This window comes from Arachis hypogaea, chromosome 9 (genome assembly GCF_003086295.3).
Source record: "Arachis hypogaea cultivar Tifrunner chromosome 9, arahy.Tifrunner.gnm2.J5K5, whole genome shotgun sequence".
Taxonomy (NCBI): domain Eukaryota; kingdom Viridiplantae; phylum Streptophyta; class Magnoliopsida; order Fabales; family Fabaceae; genus Arachis; species Arachis hypogaea.
In genome coordinates this window covers 108,213,573-108,240,980 of record NC_092044.1, presented here as the reverse complement: position 1 = coordinate 108,240,980, position 27,408 = coordinate 108,213,573, and the positions used below count along the sequence as shown (strand labels likewise).

At 34.0% G+C, this 27,408-nt stretch overlaps 2 protein-coding genes across 2 annotated transcripts; both read left to right on the top strand.

Annotated features, from left to right (window-relative positions):
* The first annotated feature begins 382 nt into the window (after positions 1–382).
* LOC112711573 (uncharacterized) lies at positions 383–10,360 on the top strand. The gene is made up of 6 exons (XM_029289053.2): positions 383–535; positions 854–1,357; positions 1,475–1,615; positions 1,699–1,812; positions 2,644–3,074; positions 9,555–10,360. Exons 1-6 carry the CDS (start codon positions 481–483, stop codon positions 10,023–10,025), a joined length of 1,716 nt encoding a protein of 571 aa, XP_029144886.2. The 5' UTR covers positions 383–480; the 3' UTR covers positions 10,026–10,360.
* Positions 10,361–12,300: 1,940 nt separating this feature from the next.
* Positions 12,301–14,082, top strand: LOC140175201 (uncharacterized). Its single transcript, XM_072202145.1, has 4 exons — positions 12,301–12,740; positions 12,874–12,916; positions 13,021–13,456; positions 13,688–14,082. The coding sequence occupies exons 1-4, from the start codon at positions 12,301–12,303 to the stop codon at positions 14,080–14,082; spliced, it is 1,314 nt and encodes a 437-aa protein (XP_072058246.1).
* Positions 14,083–27,408: the final 13,326 nt, after the last annotated feature.

The window sequence follows — 27,408 nt, the reverse complement described above, 5'->3', positions numbered from 1 at the left end:
CTATAATATATTTTTTACGAATAATTCTATGAATCAAGATTGCTTCTGTATAGAAAAAAGCATTGAATAGTTCTTCTCTTACTATATAGAAACTAGAATGATTAGATGATTCTTTGTCACCTCACTCAAGTGATGATGGAAATGGTAAATAAGAAGAGAGAGTGAGAAACGCTCTGAAAAATAGGACGAGGAGATTTGTCATGTACACTATTGGAGGAGGCCTGGTAGATAAGAAACATATAAAGTTTAAAAAAAAATATCAAAAGAATATCATTGAGAAGAAAAACACAAAAGTAATATATGATTCTTTAATTAGAGGTCACAAGAGAGCAAAGTATATGGTTCTACACTTCTACTTGTATCTGCATAGAAAAAAAAGAATGAAGCTAACAATATATATAGTATATAACCTTAATTATTACATGTTTGGCGAATGACATACCATAGCAAATTAATTAACTTTAATTTGGATTTTTATATATGGAGGAACCAAATCCAATTTCAAGTGCGCAAGGAAGCACGTCACGAAATTCAGGTTTGTTCCTATCCGTATAAATTTTCTTATTATAGCCGAGTTTGATTTGTATATATGTAACTGATTTTGCTAGCAAATGAAAATAAATTGTAAGAATTAGCTTAACTTGACGAGAGACAGAATAACTATTTAGTATTGATTATTAGTAATTTTGAATTGATTTATTAAGGTTGGTTTGAGTTGGTTTTTTTATTTAAAAAGTATTTTTAAATAAAGTATTATTATTTAATTTTAAATTTATTTAAATATATTTTTTTAAAAAGAATACTTTTATTAAAAAATTAAATTTAATGACCTTAAATATGATGATGTCAACAGACAATGCAAGCAGTTCTATTGGGCAATATGAAGCACTATTGAGGGCAGTGCGCAATGGAGACATACATAGTACTCGAAAATTTCTAAAAGATGATCCGGAAGCATTGAATGCAAAGATCACGCTCTATGGCGAGAGAGCACTTCATGTTGCAGCTATGTTTGGGCATCTGCACATTGTGAAGTATTTAATGGAACTGATTTCAGAAAAAGATCTTGATGAATTGCTAAATAATTTTGGTCATTCAGTATTGCTATACGCTACTTTCAGTTGGGATGAAAGTATCAACATTAAGATTGCAAAATACTTGGTTGACAAGAACCAGCGGCTGCCTGCTATCGCTGCTACCAGTAATTATTGGCTTCCGGTGACATGGGCTCTTAAATTGGGCCAAATTCAAACGTGTCGGTACCTTTACTCAGTCACACCCTTTGAAGCATTGCTGCCTGAAAACGGGAATCAGGGTGCTAATCTTCTGGCGTTGTGCTACTACTCCAAGATGTTTGGTAAGTGTTAGATATGTATCTCTTTATAACAGATTAAACTTTTTAGATAAATACTTTATAAAAACTTATGAATAAAAAATTCTAGAATTCAATCTTTTTTCATTTTTTCACGAATAGATTTAGCTCTGGACTTAGTGAGGCGTTGCCCAAGATTAGTAACGAGGAGCGGGACATTTGGGAATAATTTTTTGGTGATATTAGCAAAAACACCTTTCTCATATCCCCAACTACCATTCTGGAAACGATGGTTGTATTCACGTAAGCAATTAACTTTCTTTCTTCTCTTCATACTTCATACTTCATGCTCATCAACTGAACTATATATAATAAATTCATTATAGGTATCCAAGTGCACCTAGAACCTCCATCTTCCCTCAATCAAGTTGTCATTCCCGTTTCAGAAACTAATCAAACAAGACAACATCATAATAAAGGCAGCCTTGCATGTCCACCAGGTGAGTGAGTTTCTTGTGCTATTGCCAAACTTTTCAAAATCTGCTCTAGTTATATTTGGTAAAATTAAACAAATCCAAAAATTTTATGGTACAATATTATTTTTTATAAAATGTAAAATGAAGAGTTTTGTATTTTTGAAAAGTATAAACACTTCTATATAAAATTTTACCAAACTAAATCTTAGTTTAGTTAAAATTCATCTTTTGATGGGTTAAAGATTAGTTATAAATAATAATAAGGTTTAATTGTTTGTTAGTTTTAAATATTTCATTAAATTTTTACTTAAATTCTTTTAATTTAAAAGTATGTAATTAAATTTCTATATCAATATACTACTTATTGAAAATGATAAATTAAATAATATATATATGTAATGATTTTTTAGTGTGTATATAATATTTTTAAAAGAACAATCAACTTAAAATATTTGCCTTTTTAAGAGTACTTCACAATTCATCCTCTATTATAAACACAAAAATACTTATTCCAAAAAAAATATTTTTTAATAAAAAAAGTTATAAAGAACTTAATTAAAAATTTTTATTTAATATAAAAATTTAATTATAAATTTTTAAATTATAAAAATCTAATTAAGAATTTAACAAGATTATAAAAACTAATAGAATAATTAACTTTAAATATAATACAGTACAATTCAAGTAACTATTATTTATATTATAATTTTATTGGTGATGTTGCATTCTTTTATTTTCTTTTCGATAAATGTGTTAATTTTATTAAAGTGTTTCTTTATTTATTTATTTATTTTTACTCATAGATGCTCTATTCTACTATGATGAATGGATAGTTTGTTTGTTTGTAAACCATAGGAATAATGAAGGAAATACATGAAGCAAAATTAAGTGATGAACAAGCTCGTGTGTTGCTACGTGCTGCGTGCAATGCAATTTCTCTGGAAAATGAAGAAGAAATCTCAAAAAGTAGAATGTCGGAGGCAATACTTATGGCAGCACAACGAGGGAATGCCACATTTATTGTTGAAGCATTAAAGGCGCAATTTAGCCTTTTGTGGACCTGGAACAAAGATGAAAGGCGCATATTTTCTGTTGCTGTTCAGTATCGCCAAGCAAGTGTTTACAATCTACTTCATGGTCTTACTCTCAAGCCTTCATTTCCAAGCTCCTATGACGCCTATGGCAATTATATGCTTCATATGGCAGGAATGCTAGCTCCACCAGAACAGCTTAATCCTATTCCCGGGGCACTTTTACAAATGCAACGAGAACTTCAATGGTTCAAGGTATACATACTATAATCATATATTATTTCAAATAAGTGAAATAAAATTATTTCAATTCTCCACGTTATTTTTTTTATTTACGTAAAAGAATTTATCAAATACTTAATATATAGCAAATATCTACAAACAAGGGATTATCATGGTAATTATTAACAAGGTAGTTGGATTAGCTCGAGGAAGAAAGCTAATTGGCCACAATTTAATAAACCGGTGGTAGGATATCCCTAGTGTTTGATAGAAGTTTTAAAGAGAATATAAATCCGTATTTAATTTAGGCAAGATCTTATGCAAATATAATTCATATTATGTCTTATTAATATATTCCCAAGAGAGAGGTCTTATATGATCCTTTGTGTTATTTGCATTTTTTTTTTATGCTCACTATATCCTGCAATTGGTGAGAGATAGGAGAACGGGTTATTCCGAGTCAATAAAAGTGTCTTAGCTAACCAAATTGGGTTGGTCTAGTAGTTAGCTCATTAGTCCGTTTAAACAAATGTCAGGGGTTCGAATTCCGCCTTGTGCATGCAGCAACCCATTGGCCAGCGACAAACCTTTAAATGAAAATCAGTACTGTGGCAAATTAGTCCTTGACCTACCGAATTGGGGAATACCGTGAAAAACAACAAAAGTATCTTAGCTAAGTTACCCTTTATAAAACATATATACAAAACATTATAATAACTCTAAACCATAAAAAATGTTTTTGAAATTTTCAAATGTTTGACAAATATTTAAAAAAAAATCAAAATGATGAAACATCCTCAAAAAGTTAAAAATTTAAAATCATATTTTGATGTGGCGTTTTGTGATCTTTTATTAATGACTGAAATTTTTTCAAAAAAGAGGCTACTCAAATAAAGATGCCTAAAATGTCTTTTTTTAAAGATATTTTCATTATGTGTTTTAATTGATTTCTGTATAATTTATTCGGTATTTCTCATCATATATTATTAAATTCCTCAAAAAGATTTTCTTTCCAAAAATAATAAGAAAAACATTTAATTTGGACTAAAACAAAAAAGTAATAGTATTAGATTTTTTTAAAAGATTATATATATATATAAAACAAGCTCAAGCCTCTTAAAATTTTTATAAATAAAAAAAAATTAATTTATATTCATACAATATATAAAATAATTACTATATTATTATTATATTATAGATTAAGATTCACTAATTTAAATTTTTTTTATTTTTAATATAAACATTAGAAATAAATAAAATTTTTATAACTAAATGTAGTGTAATAAAATATATATAATATTAATTAGTTCTTAAAATTCTAAAAAAATAGTTTCTTTCATTTTAGTAAAATAACTATTTATTAAAGTAGACAAATTAATTATTTTCTTCTCATATACAATTTTTTAAGACATAAACGTAATTAATTAGGACATTGGTTAAGATAATTAAAGTCACTATTTCATTAAATTTTTAATTTAAAGAAAAATCCTAGTTAATTTTGGTATAGAAATTTCGAATTTGAAAACATTGATAAAAATTATGTTGAATTTTGATTTATTTGATTCTCATTTAAATTAATCACTACATAAGTTAAAGTTCTGTTTTGAAGTTATGTTCGAACTTTAATACGATTTTTAAAGTTTCAATTTACTTAGTTTGATTTTTTAACTTAGGTATCCGTGACTCATATTAGGGTTTTAAGTGTTTAGTTGAAAAAAAATAAGGTAAAAAAATTTCAATTGTCACATCAAATAGTCGCTAGAATGTATAATGTAGCAGTCGTTAGTCCATCTCAGCATGTCGTTAACGATTTTGTGAGATAGTGACAAAAATAAGATTAGGAACCAATGTGAGTCATAACTATTAAGTTAGGAGACTAAATTGAGTAAATCGAAATTTTTGAAATTAGATTGAAACATAGTTGTTAGAACCGAACCAGTGATCGAACCGGTCAAACTACTGGTTCACTGGTTTTTTAGTTCGATCGATAAATTCCTGATTGAACCGATAAAACTGGTCTCACGTAAATATAAAATATAAAATAGTTAAAAACTTAAAATTAAAATTTGAAATAGATATCTTCACTAACATTTTATGAAGAATCAAGTCTCAACTTCTAAAAATAACTAATATAAAAAAACCATAAAATTTTAATACTACAATAGTATCTTATTTTGACACAATAAAAAATAATTAATTCACAAAGCCTATCATCTAACTATAATATCAGTAGATTTTAACACTAACATCAAAACAAATAACCTTAATCACAATACTAGCAATAAAATAGATCAAGTAAATTAATAAATTTTTAGTGAAATTTATATTTATATTAATAATGGTATATAATTAAAATATAATTAATTTTAAAAATAGAAAAAACAAAAATTAAATTAAATTAGATATTTATGTATACTATATAATTAGTATTTGTCAAATATAATACTTAGAAGTGCAATGGCTAAGTGGCAAGCAGAAGTTGCTTTTCCTCCAAGGTTCTTGGTTTGAGACCTTGTGGAGACATTTTAAAAAAATTTTCAAGCAGACTAGTTCAGTTAGACCAGTTTGCACCGGTTCCTATTGATCTATAATTTGAGGATATGATCTAATTTGTAAGATGATCAGATAGAAGTAAATATGTTTAAAAAAGTAAACAAAAAATTATTGACTTTTTTTTATAAAATAAAATTTTTTAATATTTTTTATTTTATGGATATATTTGATATCTGATCCAAACATAAAAAGTGCGAATATTAAATTTGATCTAATGAGTTTAGTGCGGATTGGATCGAAAGTTCAGCCATATCCCATCTGTAAACACCCCTAGCAATAATAACTAAAAATTATAATGATTATATTTTTAACTAAGAGGAAGTGTAAAAAAAAGTACTAAATACAAGAATATTTAATCAAATATTAAAAAAAAATTTACTTTAAAACAGTTGGACTTTTTTGCTCATATATATATAATGTAATAATAATAATAATAATAATAATAATAATAATAATAATAATAATAATAATAATAATAATAATAATAATAATAATAATAATAATATGATAATTGTTTTATATATCTCACAAATATAAACATTTTTTTTATGATTTTAAGAAAGGTTTTGTAAGTCCCTAACCTTGTTATCGATTTTTGTAGTGTTAGCCCTCATATTATCAATTTGATTCATATATAATTCGGATGATAAATTATTTGGTGACGTGCTTCCTTTTTTACCGTGATATACTTGTTTATTATTATTATTATTATTATTATTATTATTATTATTATTATCAAAAAATAACAGGCCAAATTATTTCCATAACATAATAGAAGTATGGAAGTTTATCATTCTTCTCTAATGGAGGAAACAAAATTCTTTTTAATAGTTTATTTAATATTTAGTAGAATAAAAATAAATTTTATTAGAATAAATTTATTACAAGTTTAATATTTTTATTCATCATAAAATATTTATAGAATTACTAGTAAATAAATTTTGGAAAAAAGAAAAAAAACCATGATTTTTAATTTTATTTTTTAATAATATTAATTTTTTACCGTATATAATTATTCAATTATTTTTTAATCATATATAAATAAATTACTCTTAATAAGACTTTTTTGTGTTATTCAATTATCTTTTTTAAAAATAATAAGAAAGGTTTTGTAAGTCCCTAACCTTGTTATCGATTTTTGTAGTGTTAGCCCTCATATTATCAATTTGATTCATATATAATTCGGATGATAAATTATTTGGTGACGTGCTTCCTTTTTTACCGTGATATACTTGTTTATTATTATTATTATTATTATTATTATTATTATTATTATTATTATTATTATTATCAAAAAATAACAGGCCAAATTATTTCCATAACATAATAGAAGTATGGAAGTTTATCATTCTTCTCTAATGGAGGAAACAAAATTCTTTTTAATAGTTTATTTAATATTTAGTAGAATAAAAATAAATTTTATTAGAATAAATTTATTACAAGTTTAATATTTTTATTCATCATAAAATATTTATAGAATTACTAGTAAATAAATTTTGGAAAAAAGAAAAAAAACCATGATTTTTAATTTTATTTTTTAATAATATTAATTTTTTTACCGTATATAATTATTCAATTATTTTTTAATCATATATAAATAAATTACTCTTAATAAGACTTTTTTGTGTTATTCAATTATCTTTTTTAAAAATAATAAGAAAGGTTTTGTAAGTCCCTAACCTTGTTATCGATTTTTGTAGTGTTAGCCCTCATATTATCAATTTGATTCATATATAATTCGGATGATAAATTATTTGGTGACGTGCTTCCTTTTTTACCGTGATATACTTGTTTTTTTTTATTATTCTTATTATTATTATTATTATTATTATTATTATTATTATTATTATTATTATTATTATTATTATTATTATTATTATTATTATTATCAAAAAATAACAGGCCAAATTATTTCCATAACATAATAGAAGTATGGAAGTTTATCATTCTTCTCTAATGGAGGAAACAAAATTCTTTTTAATAGTTTATTTAATATTTAGTAGAATAAAAATAAATTTTATTAGAATAAATTTATTACGAGTTTAATATTTTTATTCATCATAAAATATTTATAGAATTACTAGTAAATAAATTTTGGAAAAAAGAAAAAAACCATGATTTTTAATTTTATTTTTTAATAATATTAATTTTTTATCGTATATAATTATTCAATTATTTTTTAATCATATATAAATAAATTACTCTTAATAAGACTTTTTTGTGTTATTCAATTATCTTTTTTAAAAAATAATTAATTATTAAAATAATTAAACTTTTCACAACAAAAATAATAAAAAAATTATGAACGAAAAAATTAACCATCTGATAATTTTTTGTATTTTTATTCATATTTTAATTATAAACATAAATATAATTTAATTATATTATTTATGAAATGTGACTATAGATGTAGATAAAATTTAGTTATATTACTTATATATAGTTTCATTGTATTGTATTACTTATAAAGTTAGATTATAATTATGACAATAGAATTGTTCTTGTATTTTTATATGTGTAACTAATTAGTGGTGTTAAAACATTACTCTTAATTATAAATAAGATTTGTAATTTAAAAAATCAAAGACTCAATTAAAAAGATACGAAAAAAATGATGTTAAAAATATTCGAAATTCAATTAAAAATTATTTAAAATTTAAACTCAATAAAAATTTATTTTCAATGTGTTTTGTATTAAATATATTTAATAACCTATTATATCATATTGGTTGAAATTAGTTTTTATAGCGTTAATTTTTTAATAACACTTTATTAGAAAAAACCATTTTTTCAGAATTTTTTAAAAACTAATTAATATTATATATATTTTGTTACATTACATCTTGTTATAAAAAATTTATTTATTTCTAATGCTTATATTAAAAATAAAAACAAAATTTAAATTAGTAAATTTTAATCTAGCTATAATATAATAATAATATAGTAATTGTTTTATATATTATACGAATAAAAATTAATTATTTTTTTATTTATAAAAATTTTAAGAGTTTGTTATATATATATATATATATATATATAATTATTAATGAATGTGATATATTTTTTATGTATATAATCTTTTAAAAAAAATTTAATAGTTAATCTATTACCTTTTTTGTTTTAGTCCAAATTAAATATTTTTTATTATTTTTGGAAAGAAAATCTTTTGACGAATTTAATAATATGTTATGAGGAACACCGAATAAATTATACAAAAACCAATTAAAACACAACATGAAAACATCTTTAAAAAAAATGTTTTAGGCATCTTTATCCGAGTAATCTCCTTTCAAAAAATGAACAAAAAGTCCTGTGATTGAATTTTATTCAAATTTTTTACATAAGTCTTGTAAATAGTTATCGAAATCATTTTACAAAAATAACAAACAAATATATAAATTTTTTGTCAAATACAAATATTATTTGAGACTTATAAAAAAATATTTTTTACGATTTTTTTTCATATTTTTACAGTTTTTGAAGAAATTTTTGTTCTTTTAATTTGTTTAGGAATAATAATTTTATCAATACCTAAATTTTTTGACAACAGGTTTTTGATAGCCTGCTCTTATAATAAATTTACCAATAATTGAGTAGCTTCCAATATAGCTAATTAATATTAGTTAGAATAAAATCAATTTGATTTATGTAAGTAAGTGTACCAAATTATTCCAATAATAAAACCCAATAGATTTTATTGAGTAGTTAACAGTCCTTCCATTTCAATTCATACTAAGTGTCTTTTTTATTTTACTTTTTAGATTAATTAAAATCGCCATACAAGTTCTTACTTTTTGGTATCGAAAATATTTAATAACAAAAAAATTAGTTAAAATTTATTTTATTTTATATTTATTAATACAAACAACAATTAATAAATATTAAATAAAATAAATTTTAACTATTTTTTTTAGCATTGCCGTTTTAGTATCTTAATTTCATGGAGTCGTGTATGTGTAGGAAGTGGAGAGCATCACGCCACCTAACATAAAGCAACAATTAAACAAGGACAATTTGACACCTAGAGAATTGTTCACAAAGGAACATAAAGAGTTAGTGAAAGAAGGTGAGAAATGGACCAAAGGAACGGCAGGTTCTTGTGGTGTTGTAGCAGCCCTTGTAGCTACCATCACTTTTGCTGCTGCTTTCACTATTCCAGGTGGCAATGACCAAAGGAAGGGATATCCAATTTTCTTGTATAAAAATCTATTTATGCTGTTTATAATATCAGATGCAGTGTCACTCTTCTCTTTCACAACTTCATTGCTTATGTTTCTGGGTCTCCTCACTTCTCGCTATGCAGAAGATGATTTTCTCAAGTCACTACCCACAAAGCTCATCGTAGGCCTTTCCGCTATGTTCATCTCTCTTGCAACTATGATGGCAGTCTTTTGTACCACTCTTTTCCTTATGCTCCAACACCGATCATGAATTGTTATTCCCATAACCTTGCTTGCTTTCATTCCGGTCACTTTATACATTTGGTTGCAGTTTCCATTGCTTGTGCTGATCTTTAAGTCAACTTATGCACCAAGCATATTTGATAGAAATATTAAGCCTTGGCTTTGAGAATAAAAGCTAGAGCTAGTTAAGTAGCTATAGTGTACTGTTGAACTTTGATGAATTCTTATTTTGTTTGAGTATTTCAATGTAATTATCATTTGGTTTATAGTTTTCGCTTCTTCCTTACATTGTAATGTAATGGACCATATTCTTTACAAGCATTATGGGACAAAAATAAAAGGTAACCATTTCACTTGCTCTAATTTGTTGCATGTGTGGTTATGAATCGCCGTAATTGGTTGGTTTTTTCTTAGGCTCTTACATCGTGGATACTTTTTCTCCAAGTTATATATATATATATATATATATAAAATTGTAGGGGTCAAGATGGTTCTAAATATATGCTGGTCTAACCTTAGATCTAATGAAATTTATATACATTTGAATTACAATGATATCGGATAAAAATCAGATAAATACCAAACTTTTAATAATAATTTATAGAAAGAGATAAAATTTTACTTGATAGGTGCTACCAAAAATTGGTAGTCAATATTAAACTTAAATTTCTTCATGAATCATAATTTTATGCATCTTTCTATCTTTTGTCTAATTTCACAATTTTTATTAAAAATAAATGAATTAATTTATACTTAATATTATACCATATTAATTAGGAAACACAAGTTCAAGACAAAACATATTACCTTCTTGAATGTTAATATAGAAGAATCTCCAACAATTATTTCATACGATGAAATTCATTTAAAAAAATATAATACATACTAATCAAATTCTAAAATTAAAATATAACCACGAATTAATACTAATAACACTAAATATTTAAATCACATACAAATAACACAAAATATTATGCATTAGTCTAAAGTCTTAATTATTACTCTATAATTAAATTCATATTATATAGTTATAAAATATTTATTTCCTAATTTTTTTGTCTAAAAAACATAATTATCTTCTATTATATTTTTATCATAATAATAAAGGACAAATAGAATTCACCTAGCTAATTAAAAAAGTATAAAACATTGATGTATAATTTAATTTGTGATTCAGTCTTTATCACTTAAATTTTTTCTTAATTTAGTCCATATAAGTATATATTAGGAAATTTATAAAGACTCATTTAGAAAGTTATAATTAGACTTTAGTTAATATAGTAAATAATATTGTATTTTATTTAGTTTAGTTTAATATAATCTATGGTTTGTTAAAGCATATTTGTTTGGAGTCATTTTATTTATTTAGTTTATTGTACTCTATATTTTTTTGTTAAATCATATTTTTTGGACTTATTTATTGTAATTATTTAGTTTAGTTTAGTGTAATCTTTATGTGTTTAAAGCATATTTTTGTTTGGAGTCATTTTATTTATTTAGTTTAGTGTACTCTATGTTCTTTTGTTAAATCATATTTTTTGGACTTATTTATTGTATTTATTTTGTTTAGTTTAATGTAATCTTTGGTTGTTTAAAGCATATTTTTTTAGAGTTATTTTATTTTTTTAGTTTAGTGTACTCCATGTTCTTTTGCTAGTTTAGATTTATTTATTGTATTTATGTAGTTTAATTTAATGTAATCTTTGATTTGCTCAAATATATTTGTTTGGAGTCATTTTATTTTTTTAGTGTAGTGTATTCTATGTTTTTTTTGCTAAATCATATTTGTTTGGACTTATTTATTGTATTTATGCAGTTTAGTTTAATGTAATCTATGGTTTGTTAAAGCCTATTTGTTTAGCGTTATTTATCTAGTTTAGTGTAATTTGATAAGTAGGTTCATTTTCGGGTGACTCTTGGAAGTCAGATGAGTTGAGGACTCCATCAAATTCTGATGACGAGACAGACCCGGTTGTGAATCTAATTTTCAATGATGCTGCCAAATTTGGCCATGTCAGATTAGAATTAGGGATGGAATTTACAACTAGGGAAGCTTTTAAGAAGGCTGTTACAAACTATACTTTACAAGAGGGAAGAGGAGTAAGATATTCAAAGATGACACTACTAGAGCTAGAATTGTTTGTAAAAATGAAGAGTGTCCTTGGTTAGTCTATTGTTCTTATAACAAAAGGCATGCATGCTGACAGATTAAGACATTTAATGATGACCATACTTATGAAAGAAAAACAAAAAATAGGTGTGTAACTAGGAAGTGGGTTACTGAAATCCTAATAAAAAAGGTAATGAAGCAACCTACTTTTAGGCATTGTGAGGTATTTGACTATTTCAAGAGAAAAACTGGAGTTCAATTGTCTAGAACGAACATTACAAGATCTTTAGGAGATGCTAGGAAGATTGTGAGAAGTGATGAAGCAGCCCAGTATGCCAAGCTTAGGAATTATGCAGAGGAGTTATTGAGGTCAAATCCAGGATCTACTGTGAAACTAAGTGTAAATGCACAAGCTGAGGGAGACCCTATCTTTCAGAATTTCTATGTGTATTTTCAGGGTTGCAAGCAAGGGTTTGTGCATGGATGTAGACCCTTGATTGGTTTGGATGCAGCGTTTTTAAAGACTTTCTATGGAGGATGGCTGATGTGTATCGTGGGAGGACAAGATGCAAACAATCACATTTACCCCATAGCATGGGCTATTGTTCCTGTTGAGAACACAACAACTTGGAAGTGATTTTTGAAACTTTTGCATGAAGACATTGGTTCCTATCAGGAGCATAAATGGTGTTTCATGAGTGACATGCAAAAGGTACGTATAATGTACTATATAGATGCACGATATATGATATATTGGACTGTTTAGATTTAATGATGGTTCTGTTAGGGACTATTTGGATTTAATGAATGTATAGTCAGGATATATTTTGAGCACTAGACACTTGTGAATTCTGAACTGATACCATTCTCATGATCATTCTGAACTGTTACTATTGCCACTTATAAATTGCAGGGACTCATACCGACACTGCAAGAGGTTATGCCCAATGTGCATCATAGATTTTGTGCATGGCACTTGTGGCATAACTTTCAAAAGCGATGGAAGGACAAGCACCTGAAATCATTATTGTGGGCATGTGTTAGAGCACAGACAGTTTCAGAGTTTAATAAAAATATGCAAACCCTCAAGACTATTAATGTGAAGGCATGGGAGTATCTGGACAAGATTCCTAGACAATCCTGGACCAGAGCACACTATAAAGATACCCCAAAAAATGACAATGTATGCAACAACATGTGTGAAATTTTCAACTCAGCCACCAAGCCATATATATCAAAGCCAATACTTATACTACTGGAGGAAGTTAAGAGGATTGCCATGACAAGCATGACCAGAAATAAACTCAAGCTAGCCAGTCATATTGGACATTTACCTCCTATACAACAAAGTAGGCTTGCAAAGGAGAGATATTTCAGTAGATACTAAACACCTATGTAGTCTGGTGATGCTGTGGAAGTCATGTTTGAAGTTCATGGTGAGCCTCACAACGTGGTAGTTGATTTGAAAAATCACACATGCAGTTGCAGGTCATAGCAGCTATCAGGTAATAGACATGTAGATTTTTTGGATTTATTTTTCTAAATACTGCAACATATTCACTTAATTATCTTCCTTTTAGGATTACCTTGTCATCATATCATCGCAGCTATTGCATGTATGAATGGTCGGCCTGAGAACTATGTTCATGCATGGTTGACAATGGGATCTTACAATAAGACATATGAGTTTCATATCAATCCAGTAAGAGAAGAAGAGATGTGGGACAAGTCTGAGTACTCTCACTGCTTACCCCCGGCAAGACCAAAATCACATGGGAGACCAAAACTCTATGCAAGAAAGAAGGATGCACATGAGGCCCCTGTTGGAGGCAGTCAAGAGAGAAAGTCCAAAAAATTAAAGAGGCAATATGGCAAGTTCACTTGTGGAACTTATGGCGATGTTGGTCACACTACAAGGAGGTGCGAAGTTGCAAAAAAGCTAAAGGCAGATGAGGCAGCAACAGCTGCAGAATAAGCTGATGATGAAGCTGGTGAAGAAACTCCACAAAATGCTCAAGTTGATAATCAAGTTGGTGATGAAGCTAGTGCCCAATAAGGTACTGTTGTAGAAGATGTTGCTGCTGCTCAAGGTATTGTTGTTCAAGGTGTTGTTGCTCAAGATGCTGCTAAGGTAATTTATGTTACTAAAATTATTTACAAGCCATAATTTGAACAATTTTATTGAGTATTATGATCAATTATTACTATTAATATTGTAAATATTAGCATTGTGGTTGATTCCTCTTGTTATGATCGACAGTTGTCCAATCGGAAGATAACTAGGCGAAACAAACTTCCAATTGTCAGGCCATCTGTTGATGCAGCCAGTTTTTCAAAATCAAATGTTGGTGTTACTGATGTGGTTTCAAGGGAGACAATGGAAAGAGCAAGTGCAGGAACATCTAAAAAGATAGAAACTTTGTTGAAGTTTGTTCCAACACCTGGATTTAAGGCACTAAAAGAAAGCTTGATGATGTCATGAAGACTTTAGTTGTTACTTTATGATAGTCAGAATAATTTGGTGTTGTTGCTTTTAATTTGCGTTGTGATGGATTAAGTATGAACTTGTATTTTGTTAGTGTTTGTTCATGGTGGTATGGCCCTAACTATAAACTTTTGGCCTAGTTTATATTTTGTATTTTGCACTATGCTGTTGCATAATTGACACTATTATGTACTTTTGTTAAGACAACACCATTGTCATGGTTATTATAATTATAATGATATACTACAAGTTAATTTAGTTAAAGATGTGTATTTATTAGCTTTATTTTGTCATTATATTATCCTTCATTCAGGTTAATATTCAGGTTAATGAGATACAAAGTTGAGAGAAACTTAACTTCATTCATTTATAATCATAAATCATTACAAATTGATCATGAACACACTCACACTATACTATTTTTTAATTAAAAATCAAAATAACCAAATACCAAAACCAATCCCAATAGTTATTACAATACACAACAGCAGCAACATCAGCATTTTTAATGTGCTAATACTACTCTTTAAAGATTCCATTCTCCAATTGAGTTCATTAAAAATTTTTTGTGCAACCGGAACCACACCTTGTTCTTCAATCTTCATATCCATCAGCCCAACGAAAGAAATTATAGTGAACTCCAAACTACAATAATGCAAAAAGAAACAGTAAACTAACAATCACCAAATCATCTCTTTAAACTCGTATCAACTTAACAATTCTATTAAATAGAGAATTTTACCTCATAGTTGGGACACCCATGAAAAAGTCTTCCTGAATTTTCTGGCATCACTGAGTACTTAATCACCGTACGCAACCCACAATTGCAGAATACACCGTTCTTACCCCTGGTTTGAATTTTTCGGTTACTGTAGTTTCTCCCACTGGAATTGTTCTTACTTGAACTTCTTTGACTTCTATCACCACCGCCCATCATGCCTCACCCAAAATAGCAGATTTTTCAGAGTTTCACAAGATGAACAACAACAAGGAAGAAAAGAGTGGAGACGAAGAACAAAGATGAACAACAGCGAGGAGGAGAGGAGTAGAGACGAAAAACAAAAATGAACATTTGGGAGGTTAGGATTTTATAAGTGTGAATGGATCAATTTGGGTGTTTTAATCAAATTTGAGACACCAATTTGGGTTGAACTCATCGTATGTCCACATCAGCATACAATTAAGTGCCAACTTGGCACTTAACTGTACACCTCAGCGCCGTTAAAACGTCTCTTAATTTTTGGACCAACGGGGATTCACGATTCTAAGAGTGGAGGACTTATTTGGTCATTTTAAAAAGTGGAGGACTAATCTAAAACGAGTTGAAAATTTCAGGGACCGAATTAGGCATTACCTATATATATTGAACTTAGTCATTTGTCTGCAATGCAATCATATTATCTGTTCTCCAGATAATATTGCTAAATATTTTTTAATTGAATTTATGACATAATATTATGAAATATAAATTCGCGATTACATTTTTGCTATCCTCTTTCGTTTGGATTGATTCTAATTATTCTATTCAAACAATTATTGTAGTTAAATAAATCCCTAATTCCTAAATAGAATTTGAAAGACATCATTATTTAGTTATTAATTTAATAAATATGAATAGAAAAGAAAGCAGAAGGGAGATATAACTAACAAACTGAAGAAAATAGAAGGTTATGATTTTTTATTGCTTCCTTAATTGCCTCCGGTAAGACAAAAAGATCGAGATTCTTTAATATACTTTCGTCACAAGTAATTCTATAAATCAAGGTTGCTTCTGTATAGAAAAAAGCGTTGAATAGTTCTTTTTTTACTATGTAAAAACTAGAATGATTAGATAATTCTTTCTCACCTCACTCAAGTGATGATTGAAATGGTAAATAAGAAGAGAGATGCTTTGAAAAATAGGACAAGGAGATTTGTCATGTACACTGTTGGAGGAGGCCTGGTAGATAAGAAAAATATAAAGTTCAAAAAAATCAAAAGAATATCATTGAGAAAAAGAGAAAGAAACTAGGGGTGGCAAAACGGATCGAACCCTCCGGATCGAACTGCCAAAACCGCCAAAAAAGGCAGGTCGGGACCAGATTTTGAACCCGCCAAATTTTTAAAACCCGCCAAAACCGCACCGCCAAAACTGCGGGCCAAGGCGGGGAAGGGCGGGCTGGCCCGGCGGGCTGGCATCCTTTTTTTAAAGGGGTAATTCAGTAAATTTACATGGGGGGTATAAATTGAAAATTTAGGGTTACTCCAATCTCAACACACACATCACACATTCACACCGCAGACACGCTGGGACGCTGCTACTGCCTCGGTGCCTCCCAATCCCTAACGCCGGTCACTCAGCTCAGCCACACCCACACCCCAGATGGCCAGACCTTTGACCTTCATCCCTTTCGGCGTTCGCTGATCCACTCCCTGAGCTTCAGCAGCTTGGCTCCCTCCTCACTCGCTCGGTCGCTCCTCACTGGCGCCTCTGCCTTTCGCCTTCCTCTCTCTCCTCCTGTCGTCGTCGGCAGCTCAGTCTCGTCGGCGCCTCTGCTCGGCGATTCTGTGACTGGCGGACTCCTGGAATCGCTCCTCTTTCCTCCTCTTCTTGCTCGACGGCTCTGCCATTACTATTAGTAAGTGATTTACAAATCTGATGATAATGTTTACTTACTGAGTTACTGTAATGTTGTTGTTTGTTTTTCTCATAATTATTTTAGCAAAAATGAGCTCTTCGAATCGATTATCTGATTATCTTAGCAAAAATGATTATCTGATTCCTCACATCGTCATTCTCAAGATCAGTTACTGTTATTACTTATTATTGTTATTATTTTTTCCATGTCAATTTTTGTTTAGCCTGATTTAAGTTTTCTGCAACTGGGTATTATTGTTTGATTATGTTTGAATATTGTTTTTCAGCCTAATTTGAGTTTTCTGCAACTGGGTACTATTGTTTGATTATGTTTGAATATTGTGATTTGAGTTTTCTACAACTGGGTATTATTGTTTGATTATGTTTGAATATTATTTTTCAGCCTGATTTGATTATGTTTCTGCAACTGGGTATTATTTAGTTAGTACTAAATTATTTATTGATTATCTATTTATGTTTGATTATTATTTGAATATTTTTTACTAATTTAAATATTTTTATGTATTGAGATTATTTAGATTGAGTTGTTGATTCTACAATAGATAATTCTATCTCTATGGAAGTTGATGGTGGAAATGCAACACAAAATCTTGAAAATATGGAAAGATCTGAAACGAATGAAGATATTAAAAAGAAAAAAGACGAAGGCAACAACATCTGATGTGTGGAGATATTTCGCAAAGCTTGGACCTGGTGATGATGGAATAGATCGTGCTCAATGTGATGGATGCAAACAGAAGTTTAAGGCTGGTGGTAAACAATATGGGACATCGACACTTAAGCGTCATTTGGACAGGTGCGTGAAAATAGACTTCGAGGATATTGGTCAAACTTTGATAGAAATGAAAAATAAATTGGGGGATCTCAAGATAGATAATCATGTATTGCGTGAGATGTTTGCTGCCTTTGTGATTGATTGTGATGTTCCCTTTTCTATTGTTGATAATAAGAAATTTAGGAATTGGGTAAAATACATCAGTCCAACTCTAGGCCTAATTACTAAAAATACTCTTAAGGAGGATGTGCTGAAAATTTACTTAAGGGAAAAAGAAAAGCTTAAAAGTACTTTATTAGCCATTCCTAATAGAGTTTGTTTGACTTCTGATTTGTGGACATCCATCACTACAGAGGGTTATTTATGCCTAACTGCTCACTTTGTTGATTTGAATTGAAAATTGCAAAGTAAAATTTTGAGTTTTTGCCATATGCCTCCTCCTCACACGGGATTTGAATTGTCTTACATGATTTTTGAGCTTTTAAATGAATGGAGAATTGAAAAGAAGATTATGACTCTTACACTAGATAACGCATCTGCTAATGATACATGCCAAGATCATTTAAAAAGTACATTAAATATGCATGATTGGTTGTTGTGTGATGGAGAGTTCTTTCATATTCATTGTTCTGCTCATATCTTAAATCTTATTGTGCAAGATGGATTAAAAATTGCTCATGATGCATTGGATAAGATTAAGGAAAGTGTGAAATATGTAAGGGGATCGGAGAGTAGAATGATAAGGTTTAAAGAATGTGTTTCAGCAATTCAGGGTTTGAATTTTACAAGTGGGTTGCATCTAGATGTTACTACTCGATGGAATTCTACGTACATTATGCTCGAAAGTGCTATCAAGTATCGGAAGGCCTTTGAGTATTTGAAGGCAACTGATCATGCTTATAAGTATTGTCCTTCGGTTGATGAATGGGGGAGAGCTGAAAAGATATGTGAATTTTTATACTCCTTTTATGAAACTACTAATTTGATTTCTGGCACATCTTATCCTACTTTAAATTTGTATTTTTTACAAGTCTATCATATTCAATGTGTTTTGATGGGAAGTTTGAGAAGTGAAGATGAGCTTCTAAGGAGCATGGGAGAAAAGATGATGAACAAATTTAAGAAGTATTGGGAAAAGTATAGTGTCATTCTTGCATTTGGTGCTATTCTTGATCCTAGACTTAAGATTTCTACTTTAGAGCTTATGTATGAAGAGATTGATGTTGAGACTGCAAAAAGGAAGGTGGAACATGTGAAAAAGAAATTATATAAGCTTTTTTGAAAAATATGACAAGAATTCTCTTCCAACTGTTCAAGCACAAGGACCTAGTAATCAATCTTCATCCATGGCCTATACCCCTGAAAGTGCAAGCAAGAAACGACTTGCGATTGTTGGCGTAAGTAATGTTTAACATATTTAAATTCTCTTATTAATTGTCATTATTCTATCCTAACAAGATGTGATTATTTTTATTTTGATAGAAATTGATGAAACGTAACCATCAAGCTGAGGTCTCTAGTGGAAAGAATCCACTTGATACATACTTGGAGGAGCCACTTTTGTCAAAGGATTGCTTTAAAAATTTAGATGTTTTGGAATGGTGGAAATTATATGAGAGTCGTTATCCGAAGTTATCAATCATGGCACGTGACTTATTGAGTATTCCAATTACTACGGTTGCATCGGAATCTGCCTTTAGTATTGGAGCTCATGTCATTAACAAATATAGAAGTCGAATGTTGCCAGAAAATGTTGAGGCTGTGATTTGTACTCGCAATTGGAATAAAGGCTTTGTTGATGGTAATTACATTGTTAGTTACTAATTTAATATTTATATGACATTTAAGTATTTATATCTTGTTCTAAATTCGGGTATTCTTCTAATTGTAGGTGAAGGCGAAGGTGAAGATGTGAATCCTCAAGGTGCTAGGCGAGGCGGTGTTTCAACTTCTGGATCAGATTCAAATTTTGTTGATTTAGAAATTGATAATTGATTTATGTGTGTTGATTTAAGATTTTTTTGGGTATCTTGTTGATTTATGAATTATGTTGTGTTTTATTTTAATTATAGTAGAATTTATGTGTGGATTATATGTTTGTTGTTATTATTATGTACTTATGTTTGAGACTTATTATTTGTTATATTATTTTTATTATTTTTAATTTCAATAAAAAAAGTTATTATGGTTAATTATAATTTTTTTATGGATTAATAATTAATTTAGAATATTACTCTATATATTAAAAAACTAATTCGATGAAATAATTTTATTATAAAATAAAATAATTGTTAGTACTTAGTGCGTTAAATTGAATTTTATCATAAAAAGAAAAAAATTGATTAAAAAAGAGGCGGGTCGGCCCGCCAACCTGGGCAGTCCGCCCTTTAGCGGGGCGAGGTAGCAAGTTGAGCCCATATAAATTTGGCAGAATTTTTGGCAGGTTTTGGCAGGGCGGACGGGGCGGGACGGGCCAGCCTGCTTTGCCACCCTTAAGAGAAACACAAAAGTAGTATATGATTCTTTAATTAGAGGTCACAAGAGAACAAAGTATATGATTCTACACTTCTACTTGTATCTGTATAGAAAAAAAAAGAAAGAAGCTAATATATATAGCCTTAGTTATTACATGTTTGGCAAATGACATATAGCATAGCAGATTAATTAACTTTAATTTGAATTTTTTTTATATGGAGGGACCGAATCCAATTTCAAGTGTACAAGAAAGCAAGTCAGAAAATTCAGGTTTGTTCTTATCCATATAAATTTCCTTATTATAGCCAAGTGTAATTTGTATATATGTAACTGATATTGCTAGCTGTTCGGTAATCGGTTTCCAGACAGGTCGGGTGGTTATTGGAGGTGGTGAGAACGCCTCGATCGCGGTCGCACCGGGTTCGGATTCGCCGTGTAGCCGAGCTCTCGTTGTGGAAGGAAAGAAAAGGGGGGGTGCCACCTGCAAAGACACTCCGACGCTCTAGTCAGCAAGTGTGTAGGTGAGGAATATGATAGGTGGAAAAGTGTGTCGTACCCTGGGGGAAGGGCAGGTCCTTCCCCATTTATACCGTGTCAGAGGTGGGCCCTTCAAGGACAGGCCCACCTTCCTCGAAGCTTCCTCACAGCTGTAGTGGAGAGCTGCCAGGGACGCGTGTCCGAGTCGCGCGGTGAACCGTATGTGCCCGACCATTCGGGTCGGGTCATCTCTGGGTCGGGTTGACCCGCAAATGGCCTGGGCTAGGCCGTAACAGTGCCCCCACGCGCCAGTAGTAGTCGTGGGAGCTATCAATGGCGTGTTAATTCACGTTTCGTCTGTCCTCGTCAGGTCGGCCGCTCGTGAGGGGGACGTGCCCCCTATGCGCGCGTCTCTTGGTTGCCCAAACAACCGTTCCGTCGCCTCGTTTTTCGCGCTGGGCATTGAATGCTCATAATGGGGAAAAACCCTGTTTGCAAACACTATTTTGCCCCCAGGTTTTTTCGCGCTTTCTGGGAGGCAGTTTTAAACAGTCGGTTTCATTTCTTTATTTTTTACACTTCTGCACACTCTCGTTTCTCCTATTTTTCTGTTCCCTTCTTCAAAAAGTTTCAAAGTGTTGTTGCAGTGCCCTCGTGCATCCTCCCTTCATCCTTTTTATCTTTTTCAACTAATTCAGGTAGTTCTTGGATCCTTCTCTTTTCTGCTTTGTTCTTACATGCTTGTTGTTTGTCCTTGTTTATCATTTTTGCTGTCCTGCTTGATTTTGTTGTGATGTGGCCTTTCGATGTTGGTTAGATGTGTTAGGGGAGGAGTACCATTCCATGATAGGCTTTGTTTGGGGCTTTTACGTTTTTAACTGTGTTTAGTCTTAGTTGGGGAGTAGTGGGGTTAGTATCTGTATTCGCCCCGAGCACCCGACCTTTTAGACTGACTGGATGGTCCCCCCATGTAGGTATGGCTCGCACGACCTCCCGGGCTTCCCCTTCTCCCGCGGCGTATGATCCCTACGCCTGGGTCATTTCCGACGTAAAGGACTCTCCTAACCAAATGGGCAAGGAAGAGCTCACCGAGTTCCGTCAAGCCGAGTACTTGTGCGGAGGGACCGATGAGGAAGCCAATTATGACGTCTTCGTCCCGGCTCCTCATGAGCGCTTGTATGAGCTTAATTTCAACCATCCCCGAGTTGCCGATTGGATTTGGTTCTATAAATCCATGTTTACCCAAGTCGGGGTTCGTATTCCATTTTCCGCCTTTCAGATGGCGCTTCTAGGTCGGGTTTCCGTGGCGCCGTCGCAGTTGCATCCGAACAGCTGGGCTTCAATTCGCTGTTTCGAGATGATTTGTGAATACCTTGAGCTGCCGGTGTCTGTAGATGTCTTTATTTTCTTTTTCAATCTTACAAACCCTTCGAAGGAGGGGAAACATAAGAAGGGGTTCATGTCCTTCCGGTCTGCCCAAGGTCGGAGGATTTTTGGTTTGTTTGAGGACTCCTATCACGGATTTAAGGATAAATATTTCAAGGTCCGCCCTGTCAAAGGTCGTCATCCCTTTTGGTTGTCGTTGGAGGGGGCACGCCTTATCCCGACCTATTGGAGCTTCGGGGCAGGGTCCAATGCCTTCGTTAAAGTAACTTATAAGGGCATGTCTGCGGTAGATAGAAAGATTGCCGATGTGTTGATGGCAATCTTTGGGAGGAATCATGTGAATCCTCACCTCCTCATGGGTGATCGGGAGGCCGGTCACAATTATATTTGTGAGAAGCCTATGCTTGTCTCGTGTCAGCTTCTTGCTTTCCTTAATAACTCATTGTCACTAACCGACTTCTTTTTCTTTTTACAGTGGGGATGTCTGCCGAGATAACGGGTCTCCCTAACCTGTTCCAAACCTTCCTTTGCGCGAGTGATGATGAGGGAGGTAAGGAAAAATATGCTATTCCTCCGGAGGACAAGGCCAATTCCGAGCAAGGGGCCACGGCCGAGAAGACCGGTACCTCGGATCAGGATGCCCTAGTTCACGGCGACAGGGTGGTTCACGCTTCTCCGATCCGTGAAGTGGTCGGTACTGGGGGGTCGACGTCCAACCCTTCTGCCGATGAAGAGGTGGAGGAGGTTCCAAGCTTGAAGAGGAAGAGGAAGATGTCCAGCAGTCCTGAGGGGGTCCTTACTGTAATGGAGAAGAACTTTGACGCCGGGAACTTTATTGATTCTCAGCTGATTCCCGGTACTGAAGAGCATTTTCATGAATCATCCCTTGCCGGGCAGGCGAGGTGGATGTACCGTACTCTCTTACGCGGCGCAGTGATAGCTCGAAAAGCCGAGTTCGAACTGTCCGGGATGGAATCTCTTCGCAGGAGGTTGGAATCAGCTGGGAAGGCTAATAATGAGCTTAAAAGCGAAGTTGAGACCCTCCGGGAACAGCTGACCCAATCAAATGGGAAACTTGACGCTGCCGAGAAGAAAGCTACTACTGCCGAGAAGAAGGCCACTACCGCCGAGAAGAAGTTGGAAGAGTCGGACGCCACGGTTTCACGTCTTGTCGAGCGCGAAATGGCTTTAGAGAGTCAGGTCGGCGCGGCACAAAAACGGTTGGCCGAGATCGAGAAGGAGAAGCAAGTTGTGGAGGCTGAATTGGCAGCGTTGAAAACAAAGTATAAGGACGTCATCAAGCAGGGGAAGGGTGCGATCCTGGCAACCGAGGAGACCCTTAAAGCTCAGGTCAAAATTGTTGCCCCCGATTTCGACACGTCGGCGATTGGCGTCTTCAAGGTGATCAAAGACGGCAAAATTATTGACGTTCCTAAGAAATGAATCCTCTTTTTCTGTAAAACTTTTAGGTTTAGCCATTTCGTTTTGGCTTTTGTGAACAATTGACCTTTTTTTGGTCGTTTGCCCGCTTTATCGTAGTTGATACTTTCTTATTCGCCTGGTTGTGTTATCGTTTCTATTAACCGTTATTGGTTTATAGTTGTCGTTTACTTTAACGGGTCGTGGCTTTTTAATGTATCCATTTGCTATTGCAGCAGTTGATGGGCTCCCGGGGTGATCAGTCCCGGGGCCGCGTGTCGTTGTTGAGTTGTGATGAATTCGCTTGTGGAGCGGGTTGTCCAGAAAAGGTGAACAAAACAAAAGAGAGAATTTGCACAAGTATATCTTATTCGGTAATCGCATAAAAGGCCTATAGGGCATAACTAGTACAAATTCGCGAATTAACTACTTAGCTCGATTGGTCGGCATATCGCCCCATGCGCTAGGAGTAGAATCTTCTTAAGTTGTTCGCGTTCCATGTTCTTGGGACTTCGTTGCCATCGAGCCTTTCTAACTTGAAAGCGCCTTTACCCATCACTTTTTTGATTCTATAGGGGCCTTCCCAATTTGCCGCCAGCTTGCCTGCTCCTGGGGTCGGTGGGCCGATGTCATTACGCCTTAGGACGAGATCGTTCGGCTCGAATTCCCTTTTGAGCATTTTGGTGTTGTAGCGTAGGGCCATTCTTTGTTTTAGCGCTATCTCCGTCAAATGGGCCATTTCTCTGGCTTCATCTATTAGGTCCTTCTCCACGGCTTCTTCCACTCCTTTCAAAAGTAGCCGGGGGCTCGGTTCCCCAATTTCCACGGGTATTACCGCGTCTGATCCGTAGGTTAGTCGGAAAGGAGTTTCCTTGGTGGAGGACTGTTCAGTTGTTCGGTAAGACCAGAGAACCGAGGCTAGCTCATCGGCCCAAGCACCCTTTTTATTATCCAATCGCTTCTTGAGCCCTAGCAGGATAATCTTGTTCGCGGACTCCACTTGTCCGTTTGTTTGCGGGTGCTCTACCGAGGAGAACTTCTGTCTTATGCCCAGGCCGGTGAGAAATTCCGCGAACTTCTTGTCGGTAAACTGTGTGCCGTTGTCCGAGATGACGACTTCTGGAATCCCGAATCGCGTTATCACCTGCCTCCACATGAATTTCCTGCAGTTGGATGAGGATATGCTGGCCAGCGGCTCGGCCTCTATCCATTTGGTGTAGTAGTCAATGGTGACTATGAGGTACTTGACTTGCCCGGGACCGACTGGGAACGGCCCCAAGAGATCGACTCCCCATTGCGAGAATGGTCGGGAGGACGTTAACAGGCTTAACTCGGAGGCCGGCGCCCTATGGAAATTGGCGTTCTCTTGACACTTGAGACATTTTTTGACAAACTCCTTGGAGTCTGCCATCATTGACGGCCAGTAGTATCCGGCTCGAATTAATTTTCTTGCTAGGGCTTTGCCTCCTATGTGGTGTCCGCAGCAGCCTTCATGGACTTCCCTGAGGACGTAGTCCGTTTGGTCGGGGTGTAAGCACTTCAGTAGGGGCTGGTTGAAGCCTTTCTTGAATAGCTGTCCTTGAATGACTGCATATTTAGCTGCTTCCCTTCTCAGCTTCACGGCATCCTTTTCATCGACAGGGAGTTTGCCATTTTCTAGGAAGCTGGTGATGGGGTCTAGCCATGAAGGGCCCAGCCTTGACAAATGCAAGGTGACTGCCGGCTCCCTCGTCATACCTTGGATGAGAGACCGGTTACCTTCTCCCGGTTTAGTGCTGGCCAATTTTGATAGGAGGTCTGCCAGTGTGTTCCTTTCTCTTGGCACGTGGTGGACCGTGACCTCCTCAAATTTTTGGCTTAAGTTCTTGACTTTTTCCAAGTACTTTTGTAATAACGAGTATTTGGCTTGATAACTCCCGTTTACCTGGGAAGTGACGACCTGGGAATCGCTGCATATTTCCAGCCTTGTTGCTCCGAGTTCCACTGCTAGGGTTAAGCCCCCTATAAGGGTTTCGTATTCTGCCTGGTTGTTCGAAATGGGGAATTCGAACCTAATCGACTGCTCGTATACGACTCCAACCGGGCTTTCCAGGATGATCCCGGCGCCCCCAGACGTCTGGTTGGAGGCTCCGTCCACGTGGAGCTTCCACCGTGTGCTCGTTTCTTCGGTTGGATCCCCCGTTACCTCTACTAGAAAATCTGCCATCGCCTGCGCCTTGATGGCTTGCCGGGGTTCGTATCGTATGTCATATTGGGAAAGTTCAATGGACCAAGTCATCATCCTTCCCGCCAAGTCGGGTTTTTGAAGTACTTGACGGATTCCCTGGTCCGTTCTTACGACAACCTGGTGACCTTGGAAGTATTGCTTTAACCTCCGCGAGGAGGTCAAGAGCGCTAGAGCTAGCTTTTCCAGTTTGCTGTACCTTAATTCTGCCCCTTGTAGGGCTCTGCTTACAAAATAGACTGGTTGTTGAGCCCTCCCTTCTTCTCGCATGAGAACTGCGGCCAGGGCTTCTCCTGTTATGGCGAGGTATAAGTATAATGGCTCCCCGTCCTTTGGCTTACCGAGAACCGAGGGTGCCGCCAGGATTTCCTTAAAGTGTCGAAAGGCTTCCTCGCATGCGGGTGTCCACTCGAACGCTATCCCTTTCTTCATGAAGTTAAAGAACGGTAAAGCCTTTGTTGCCGATGCTCCGAGAAACCGGGATAATGAGGTCAGCCGCCCTGCCAACCTTTGGACGTCCTTGATACAACCTGTGCTCTTCATCTGGAGTATCGCCTGGCATTTCTCCGGGTTGGCTTCTACCCCTCTCTGAGTTATCATGAATCCCAGGAACTTTCCAGCTTCCATGGCGAAGGCACATTTGAGGGGATTCAGCCTCATGCCGTGTTGTCGGAGAGACGCGAATACATTTGCCAGATCATTCAGGAGGTCGTCGGGTCGCGTTGTTTTTGCGAGGATGTCGTCCACATAGACTTCAACTGTCTTGCCTATGAGGTCGTGGAATATCCTGTTCATCAGCCTTTGGTCTGTTGCCCCTGCGTTTTTTAGGCCGAATGGCATCACCTTGTAGCAGAAGGTTCCTCCTGGCATTATGAACGCCGTCTTGTCCTCGTCTGGACGGTGCATCGGTATCTGGTTGTAACCAGAGTAGGCGTCCATGAAGCTTAGATAACGGTAGCTCGCTGCAGCATCGACGAGTGCGTCTATGTTAGGGAGGGGAAAACAATCCTTAGGGCATGCTTTGTTAAGGTCAGAGTAGTCTACGCACATTCTCCACTTGCCGTTGTGCTTTTTCACCAGAACTACATTCGAGAGCCACGTCGAGTAGTCTACTTCTCGTATAAAACCTGCTTCTAGGAGGCTGGCCGTCTGCCTGGCCACCTCCTCCGTCCTCTCCGCCGACATCTTTCTCCTCCGTTGGGCTACCGGGCGTGCTTCCGACTTGACGGCCAGATGGTGTGACATAATTTTTGGGTCTATGCCCGGCATGTCGGCCGGTGTCCAGGCGAACAAATCCCTATTGGCCCTTATCATTTCGACCAAGGGCTCCTTCAACTCATGCGGGAGGTTCTTGTTGATGAACGTGAATTGTTCCTCCGTATCGCCGATCATGAATTTTTCCAGGTCCCCTTCTGGTTCCGG

What these genes read in the sequence shown, in the direction of transcription:
- LOC112711573 (XM_029289053.2), top strand. Translation starts at nt 481, where the DNA reads ATGGAGGAACCAAATCCAATTTCAAGTGCGCAAGGAAGCACGTCACGA. An exon ending in GAAACGATGGTTGTATTCAC is followed by an intron (nt 1,616 to 1,698) that starts GTAAGCAATTAA and finishes AATTCATTATAG; the next exon opens with GTATCCAAGTGCACCTAGAA. An exon ending in GAGAACTTCAATGGTTCAAG is followed by an intron (nt 3,075 to 9,554) that starts GTATACATACTA and finishes GTGTATGTGTAG; the next exon opens with GAAGTGGAGAGCATCACGCC.
- LOC140175201 (XM_072202145.1), top strand. Translation starts at nt 12,301, where the DNA reads ATGAAGCAACCTACTTTTAGGCATTGTGAGGTATTTGACTATTTCAAG. An exon ending in GAGAACACAACAACTTGGAA is followed by an intron (nt 12,741 to 12,873) that starts GTGATTTTTGAA and finishes TGGACTGTTTAG; the next exon opens with ATTTAATGATGGTTCTGTTA. An exon ending in ACTATTTGGATTTAATGAAT is followed by an intron (nt 12,917 to 13,020) that starts GTATAGTCAGGA and finishes TATAAATTGCAG; the next exon opens with GGACTCATACCGACACTGCA.